Raw genomic sequence first — 9,958 nt, forward strand, 5'->3', positions numbered from 1 at the left:
TGTACGTTGGTGCCAGTTATAAACATGCATGCAGTTCTAGGAGTCATGCTTCACTGGTGACTCTACCTTAGAATTTGGACTTGAATGTGGTTTCAATGCAACATTGTTTGGTGGCAACGCTGGGTGCTTTGAATCTGTATCACTGTGCTGCAGTTGGGCAACATAAGAGCTGCTGCGTACATGGTCAGCAACCAGAATACAAGCAGTGCATTGTTCCTAAGATTCATATAGCCAGGAGACAAACGAATTCCAAAGCAGCAGTAAGTCAGCTGCATGTAGGCATCCCTCAGTGTTTTCCATTGACGCTGGTCAGAACCTGACAAAACGACTGAAAGGATTTGACAGTCGGCAAACACAACAGGTGGGAAGACATGATGTGTTTGGCAAATGTGTACTTTTATTTGTGCGGCATGCCCAGCAGTGCTTGGATAACAGTGAAGAGAAGTTCAATAGCCGGGATAAATTCCAGGCTGAATTGAACAATATGTTTGGTGGCAATCAACACCAAGTCCGCTTAGCAGAACAACAATTGAAGAACAGGGCCCACCGTCATGGTGAAATGACAGTTATACATACAAAATGTTTGGGCCCTATGCAAACATTGTGAATCTCAATATGACAGAAGCCAACAAAATATCACACTTGATGGAAAGAGTTGCAGAAGACATGTACTAATCATTTCTTGTAATGGATGTCACAATGACAGAGGAATTTATCAACGAATAAAGGAAATGCAGCCGAAACCTGTCAGACGAGAGAGGTATGACCGGCTAATGAATGTGGTCCCTGTGGAAATTGTGAAAGACCAACATGAGCTCACCTTTCACATATGGCAGTAAGAGAAGTGATTCAACAGTGCATGGCAATCAGAAGTCTCGAACAAAGTACACAAGAGACAGCAGCCTTCAATGTCTAGCTGATAAGTCAGGAGTTAACGAAGGGTGTTGAAGAAGAGGTGTATCAGTCTTTAGCACCAGTCTCCATCACCAACTGAATGTGCCAGATAGAATGGAGTCGGCTGACTCGTACTTCCACCATAACCATCAAACAACCATCACAGCTACGAACAACTCTTATGCAAAGCAGGAAGTCCCAGACATGGAGGACAAAGGACAACATGCCAGTATGTTTCCACAGTAGATGTGCTGGGCATGTTGTACACTAATGCAGAGAAAGAAAGCGAGTTTTTGACGATAGTAAACCACCAGACATTAATCATGACAACAGTTCTGTTCTTGCCATTCAGCTGTAGATGTCCATAGTCAAACTGTGGGACAAAGCCCATTGCTGAGCCTGGACGAGGTCACTCTCCAATATGTCATAGCTGTTCCCGTTACTGGACAGTGTTACCAGCCACTCACCTAGCTGCCATCTTCATGAACATTTGTCAACTTGTCGGCCTCCTTTACTGTTATGTTAGATGCTTATAGTCTTCAGCTAAGGAAGATTGTTTTGTGAAAAGTATAGTTGCCACTCACCATTTAGCGAAGATGCTGAGTCACAGATAGGCACAACAAAAGACTGTCAAGTGAGCTTTCACCTAACAAGACATTTGTTGGAAATAGACCCACCCACACACACACACACACACACACACACACACACACAGTCTTTGGCTGCTGAGACCAGACTCAGTCTGCCCTCAGCAGCTAGAGACTGTGGTCATGTCAACGAAGACCTTGTTGGCCGAAAGCTCACTTTCTGTCAGTCTTTTTGTTGTGCCTATCTGCAGCTCAGCATCTGTGATATATAGTGAGTAGCTACTATCCTTTTCAGAATATTATTATATGCCATCCTGGTTTCCCATAGTTCGGAGACCATGTTTTGTGATATGGATGCAATAGTGTTAAGAGTCACAAATGAGATGCCAAGCCAACAGGAACATCTATTTCAAGAAAAACTATCACAGACAGAACCCATCCCTTGGAATTTTTCTTTTTAACAGAATTTAGTTACATTGTTGTTCTTGGATATGGCTTCATGCAAGCCTCACTAGCAGGCATAACCTGTGGGAGATTAGAGTTTTAATATTAATGAAGCTGTTACAAGAAGCACACAACAAAAGGTTGGGGGCAGCTGAACCAGTCTGGGAAGTGAAGCCGAGTTTCATCAACAAATAATGGAGGGGAAACTCCTAATGAACTACCGATATGATGATGTGGCCTGACCGAGGAACAACATCGATGAACAATTGCCAATCTGTCAGTTTTTGTAAGCTTTCAAATCCAGAGTGGGGAAAAGACAGACCAATCAGTCTATCGTAAAATACTGTATCAGCACTGTGGATTATCCACCAATTAGCCAGTCTGTCACCAGCTGAATGACACACACTCTGGGAGCACATGGAGAAGATGATGCAAGATGATGACACTGAACCTTCAGAGTGTCCTTAGTCCTGTCCTGTGGTCCTTGTAAAGGGTGAGGATGACATATGGCAATCCTGTGTTGATTACTGCTGGCTGAATAAAATCTTGAAAAAAAAAAAAAGAAGTCTACATATTGGTGGCTATTGATAATGCCCTAGATGGCTTGAAAGGAACAAAGTATTTCTCAACTATGGACATGCAGACAGCGTACCGGGATAACCTGCTTCCACACCTTACATTTCTTTGCTATCTGGATGACGTTCTTTTTTCAAAGGTTTTTGAAGACGCTGCCTTGATGACCTTTTTGAAAATTGTTCAGACTACAGGTATCTGGTTAAATCTTATAAAGTGCCACTGCTTTGCCCAAGGAAAAAAATATTTGTGGCACCTAGTGAGTAGCAACAGAATCCTTCCTGATCCAGGGAAAATAGAAGATTTCGCTGATTTTCCAAGGAACATTCATGATGTGAGTATGTACTCAAGCTACCAGTAATTCATAAAGGACTTCTGTAGCACAGCACATCCCTTGCAAGAACTAATGCTGGGTGTTGCTAAATTTTCCTGGAAAAAAGCACAAGGAGAAAGATCTTTCCTTGTCTTTAAGGAGTTGCTAACATCATCTCCAGTCCTAGCATTGTCTCATGAGAATGGTGAGACAGAACTTCACTGACACTGTTGGTGCAGTTGCAGTGCAAATTCATGAAGATTCTGTAAAGTTGATTGCTTATAATTCTAGAGTACTCTCAGTCCAACATGAACTGTTATATAACCAAGAAAGAGTGCCTTACAGTTATTGGGACTTTCAAGAAGTTCCAGGTGTGTTTATTTGGCAAACCTTTTGCTGTTGTGTTGGACTACCACACCATTATCTGTGATGACTGACAAGCTTGAAGAATCCATCAGTTCATCTGGTGATATTTGGCTCCGATGTTTAAGGAGTGCAATGTCATAATGTTACACAAAAGCAGACACACACAAGGATGCCGACTTGTCTTTCGTTGAATGCTTTGGTGGAACACAGCAATGTGAATGAAATACCAATCTTTACTGCATTAAATGACATTGCTGCTGAATAGAGGGCAGGTCCATCACTACTCAAAACCTTGGAGGGGGAAGAAATGAAAGAGGATTAAAATTAAACAGAGCATTGCATAAGAATAAATATAACACAATGGTGCAGAAATGGTTTATCACCATCCCAGCCCATCTATGGCCAGCTGTTGTGAAGCATTTCCATGATGCTCCAACATCTGATCACCTGCTATTTGTAAAGACTCTAAACAGAATCAGGTGCAAGTATCGCTGGCCAGCACTCAGCTGATCCACTAGACATAATGTGAGCCAGTGTAAGGAATTTCAGTGATGGCAGCACATGCATCTAATACCAGTCATGCCAGTAGCAGCACCATTTCAGCACATTGGAGTCAGCCTCTTGTGGGGGTTCGCAAAGTCGACAAATCGGAGTTGATGGATAATAGGGTGCACTGACTGCCTCATCTGCTATACTATCACCAAAGTATGCCAATTGCCAAAGCCAGGGAAACAGCAAATTTCCTTGTAGAAGACATGATTCTGAACCATGGAGCATGGTGATCTCTGATTGTTGTGATATCATCAAGCCTAGTAAATAATGTGAAATACTGATGGATATCAATCACTTCTTGTGTAAATAAAATAGAAACTTTGTAAAAAATCAATCCTAATAGATTCTGAATAACCATTTTATTGAATACAAATTTAACATTTGTGTAGTTATGTTAAAATAAACATAAAATATGCCAATTTTTATAAAATAGTTTGCATAAATGTTTCTGTGAACATTTGTAGTATTTGTATGTCAGTGTGCTATAACGCCAAGCACCAGGCAGGGAGATACAGCCTGGGAGGCTTGGTTAGATTTTTATGCCTGTGAAAAAAGTGGGACTACTATAAAAAAAGATAAAATGCAGAGATGTTGTCCATGTCATCCACATGAAGCTCTACTACAGTCCAGAGGTGCAGATGGATGATGGGAGGTTAAAGGAAACTGAAGACCCACTTAATCATCGTGAACTGTTGATGAGAGGAGGCTACGTTCAGTGCTCATCATAGTGAAAAGGATGTAACAACATGAGAAGAATGAGAGGATTTGCCAGCACCACCATACAGAGGACCATTGACAAGATCTAGATCCCAGGTGTTGTAGTTAGTTCCAGTGAGAATTTCTGAAGAAGTGGGTCGCTGTTTCTTGTTTCTCCGGGGGAGAGGGAGCAGTGCTGCAAGGCTGACAACAGGAGGGGCATCCGGCAATCCCTTAAATTAAGCATTTCAGATGTGTTTCTAACCATGCCGACCCTGTGCCGATGTGGGACACAGGCACAAGGGGAAGAAAAAAGCCAATTGCAACCACAAGGACAAGGGGAAAGAAATGTTTCAAATTAATGACTTTGGCCATATCTCACCTGGAAGCACAGAGGAGAAGAAAAATGAAAGAGCGAGTTGTATATTTAAAAATGTCTGAAAATGTAACTGAGAGGGAGAGGAGCTTATTGACTGTGAAATTCAGTTTATTTCTGAAATATGTTTAGGACAATGGATACTCCAACATTACAGGATATTGATTGACGTTTGTAAAACTTGGGATAAATCATCTCACTCCACAAGTATGTTGCAGGCATTTTTGAGATCAATGATGTTAAGTATGAAACAGATATTTACGTTTTTTTCTGGAGGCACTGTGAATATACACATGGTTGTTGAAAAAAGTTCTTTTAGACCAAGCTAAGGTTAAAAAAGCACGAGCTAACTCCTAGGAACTCAGAAGTGGTGGTTAATCTCGCATGTTTCTGTATAGCAAGCAAACAGTAATTAGATGTTGAAAGCTCTGTTAGTGACAAAAACAAAGGAGCATTTTAAGATTTAGAATCTAGTTACATGCCAAAGTAAATAAAGGCAACTAATGGCAGAAAAATGGCATAAACAAAGCAATACTATAACAAAGTTTATCCAAATGTATGCCAGCTACTTTTTAGTTTTTGAAAAAATAAAAATGGGGAGCATCGCATCTTTGTAAACTGTAGAAAATCAAATAAAATTATGATGAAAGGTAATCACCCATTGCTTTTTACAGATCATTGTTTACTTAAACTGTAAATTGTCTGTATGTTAAGCATATGAAATCTTCAGAATTGATTTTTTTTCTTGTTGATGTTGAAGAGGAGAGCTGCAATTACACTTAGCTTGTGGCACATTAAGGGCAATTCCATTTCAAGAAAGTTCCATTTAGATCATCAAATTCAGCTGCTGTTTTCCAGAACTTCACAGACACTGTTTTTTGGCAAAGCTCAAGAGCAGGACAGTGCTTTGACAGCAATAAAAGACAACCTTATGAAAATTTCTTTTGAAGTTCTACTATGGAAGGAGACTTCAGTGGTTCTAGCCCTATGTAGTGTGGAATCGTGAAGCTTGATTATGAGAAAGGACAATTACACTGTCAAGAAAACTGAAGAAAAACAAAATTATTGTATATTAGATACATGCGACAAGTTGAAAAATTGGTCCAATTTTGTAAAATATGTGATTATGAATAAAAAAATCCAAGTAATTACTAATCATGAGAATGAGATGAGTGTCAGGATAACTGAATGTCAGTGTGCAGGAGGATTTAAACATTTTACTGACTACTAGGCAAATGAGACACCAGAGACATCAAATAATGCAGAGTTCTGTTTTTTTTATTTGTAATTAGTGTTTATAACTGTGATGATAGTAAAGAGTTCATGTGAATGTTGGAACAGTTTTTGCTACATATTTAAGTTAAAAATTACAGAAAATTCTTGCACATTTTCTCTATTGACAAATGTGAAACTTTAACGCCCCTAATTCTGTGTCACTTCATATGTGAAAGGGTATTCAGTGTGCGGTGTGTGAGCTATGAAACACAGGAATCGCAAAAACTTGGATGTATGAGGTATTATTGTATAATATTTTGAATGTTAATTCATTTGTATTATAGTTGCATGTTTGGTAAAACTTGAAATTTAGTAGATATTAATTTTATATGAATTGAAACATGTATTTCTCAAAATATTGAATTTGTAAGAGTGATCTTGAAACAGTCAATTTATTACCACATCTTAAAATCAACTGTTACATAGAGAATAAAAGTGGCCATACAGATATACAAAATACAATAAAGTGAATAAGGGAATGCGTAGGTAAACTTCAAAATTTTAAGTTTCAATGATGCATTCTTATTCTTTAATGTATTGTCTTGGATTTCGCATATTTTTACAACCCATTTTATTCTTTATGTAGCAATTGGTCTGAAGATGGTTTAACCAGTATGGTCATCAAAATAAAATAAAAAAGCAACTTTGATTGTTCAAAAATCAGCATTTAACTGTCAGTCACTGAGATTCCATAGGCCTAGTGTCTAAAATTATTGCATTTTCTCTTTCTAGTTTTAATCGTTTGGACCTGCCGCCTTATGAAAGCTATCAGCAGCTGAGAGAAAAATTAATCAAAGCAATTGAAGGGTCACAAGGCTTCGCTGGAGTTGATTGAAAATGTCATATGTAGTTGGGTGATCAAGCAGTGTATGATACTGTAAATAATATATTTTAAATCATTCACATTTTCCTGAAAATCCAGTATATCAAGACAAGTAGATTTGTACAGCAACAAAATTTGTTATCTCACCTAATTGTGGTGTGAAATTTCTTTTGTGCTTTTTAAATGTAAATATTTGTGACATTTTCTTTAGTTTTTAATGTGTACATACTGCATATGAGATGTGCCAGAGTTGTTATATGAACCTGTAATTTACAAATTCAGCTTTATTACTCATAATTTGACTGAAAATAAGGTATTTTAATACATTTCCAGAGACGACATTTTGTAGTAAATGGCTAATGACCTGTTTAGTAGTTAATCTGAGGGTTTATATCATCTTGAAAAATGGATATATCAAGAAATAGGTATATACAAAATTTTGGATTGCATAATACCAGGCATCAATATTTTATGAATCTTTTAATGCAAGTTGACCTCCCTCATGTTTCATCTTGTAAACTTTAATTTTTTAAGAAAAGGTAAAAAAATCAGGGTATTTGTAAAAAAAGTGTAAAAATAGTGAATATAATTTTTAGTAAGTTTTCCTGGTTTTCTTTTATTCACTTTTGCTCAGTTTTTGAAGCAGAAAAACCAAAAACAAGGCTGTGACATGTTTTATTATATGTGAATATGAGACATCTGTACAATATATTATCAAATGTAGAAAGTATCATGAAATTTATATATAAACTTTCCTCCTGTCACTATTCCCACCACCATCACATCAAAGTATTTGAATTCTAATAACATTAAAAAATGTAGAACTAGTTAAGTAGTATGACACATTTGTTATTGAGGTCTTTCACTGTGTCATATGTCCTTTTCAGCTGGTACCTGCGTAACAAACGCAGAATGTTTAGATTATGAGCTTGAAGCATTTATTAATCTACTGAATTAAAGAACAGATAATACTCTAAAAATTAAAATAAACAGTAAATGACTCATGAATTCTCATAATTTTTTCTAATGGCTGTATTTTAAGAGAGGCGAAATAACTTCACATTAAGTACTGTAAAAGTGAGTAGCAATTTACCCTCAGATTAACTTACGTTCTGCATAGTAGTGTCTTAAATACCATAGTGGATGTGCTATTATGGTTACAAACTGTGATGATTAATGGTGATATTTTATTGAATCCCTTTAACTTCATTATTGACTTCTTGAATGTCTGTTCCTATCTGAAATTTGAATGACACACACACACATGGTGTTTTGTGTACATGTCTTTCATAGCAATACAATAGAATTCTGATGCCACAGTTCTAACTTATCATATGGTTTGTTATTTCACTGTATTGTTTGTATTTATTCCCATATTGCTCAAATGTATTATCAGACACAAAGGGACAAGTTACTATTTTAAACATCTTTGCCAGAAGGTATAACAACATATGTTTAGGTTAAATATCGGTGATCTGTGTTAATGGGGTTCCAGTTTTCTTGTGTTCTCTAGATTTCTTCCGCTTCAAACAAATATAAGTACTTAAAATGTTAAACACATCTTACCTAAATGCATAAACAAGCAGGACTGGTTGCTCCTATATAAGGCAACTTAAGTTTTACTTTTTAATTTATATTAAAGCAGGGAAAACATCAAAAGCTTGTCAGCCCATAATTAACTTCCAAAGCATCTCATTGATACTATCATCACTACTAACAAAAGTTCAGTTCTTTAAAAACTAATTAATTCTCAATTCATTGAAGAAAATAAATGCAAAATATAATATGGGTTACATGTATTACACGCAACTGAACACAGCTGTTAACATTTTGTGCACTCTTTGCAACCAATTCTAATCTCCAAAATATCTTATGTCACATCACCCTTTGTGAAAGCACTAAAAGTGAATTCCGGTGAGAAAAACAGTTAATCACAACACATTTTGTCATAAAAACACAATTTTGTGTGTCCTTTCATGTCATTAAAGTGAATATATCCCTGGAAATAGTTTGATTGGATAGTGAATTTGTGTTCCATCCATTGCATCAATGATTTGGGAAGAAAGATATCGGTGTTTGAGGAGGAAAAAGTAACTCTTGGAAGAGTTGACGTTGTGCACTTTTGTTTGTAAGAAAAAAGAATTGGTAGCATTAAGACAGACTGAAGTAAATTATGTATGTTCCTGAAGTGTGTTTGTCATAACAACATTAAAAACACATTATTTTTTTGGCATACATTAGTTTACGGAAATCTTTGAGTTTCCTCTGTCAATGTTTTCTGCTATTTTTGGTCATGTTTTTCTTGAAAATAGTAATTAGTTTATCATGAAAAGTGTTATTTCAGCTGATTCTGTTAAGCTGAAAACTCCACAAGAATTATTATACCATTCCAGTTGTGCACCCCCTTTTTTATGACATTGTTTTCTAGACCGTATTTCTTTGCAAACCTGTACATCTCGATTACAAAGATATTGTTTTAATTCTGTGTCAACAATCTACACTACAAATATTGTGATCAAAATATACACTCAGTGTAATGTTTGAATTTTTTTATGAATCATTACTTTGTAATGTCAATAAATCTGATGAAAATAGATGGAACAGAAATAATACAATATCTTCAAGAGCTGATTGTCAGCCACACAGAAAACATGCAATAAGCTTTACATACAGTGAAGTGTAAAATTGGTAAATCTGAACATTAAAGATATTTTCAAGATGTTGACTTCAGGATTGCAGATGATTAGTAAAAGACATCAATGCTGTATTTCTGAGTGTTTATATGTTCGTTTTATTTTGTTTGTACATGCATCACATAGAAAGTATTGTCTGGAATACGATAGAGATTTCACCAATTTACATACTGAAGGTTTTCTTTTGTCAAAACTTGTCCGTGATCACAACTTGTCAAATATTGTGAAGTTGATGCAGATGTAGTCAAAAGTCTTATCTTCTTTGAAGAACAACGGGTGATTCACAAGACAACATATTATTAGTGACAGATACATCTCATATAGGGAAAGTTTAGAATTTCCCACATCCCGTTAGTAGAAGATATA

At 36.4% G+C, this 9,958-nt stretch overlaps 1 protein-coding gene across 7 annotated transcripts in view; it reads left to right on the forward strand.

The window, feature by feature from the left end:
* The window catches only part of LOC126190775 (E3 ubiquitin-protein ligase Nedd-4), a 197,597-nt gene extending 187,931 nt beyond the window's left edge, over nucleotides 1-9,666 (forward strand). For all 7 annotated transcript variants that reach the window (XM_049931309.1, XM_049931312.1, XM_049931310.1 and 4 more), the window contains one exon: nucleotides 6,809-9,666. In XM_049931309.1, coding sequence (XP_049787266.1) covers nucleotides 6,809-6,911 — 103 coding nt within the window. In that variant the 3' untranslated portion in view covers nucleotides 6,912-9,666. The remainder of the gene's footprint in view (nucleotides 1-6,808) is intronic.
* Nucleotides 9,667-9,958: the final 292 nt, after the last annotated feature.

The sequence above is a fragment of the Schistocerca cancellata genome, chromosome 6, assembly GCF_023864275.1.
Source record: "Schistocerca cancellata isolate TAMUIC-IGC-003103 chromosome 6, iqSchCanc2.1, whole genome shotgun sequence".
NCBI lineage: Eukaryota > Metazoa > Arthropoda > Insecta > Orthoptera > Acrididae > Schistocerca > Schistocerca cancellata.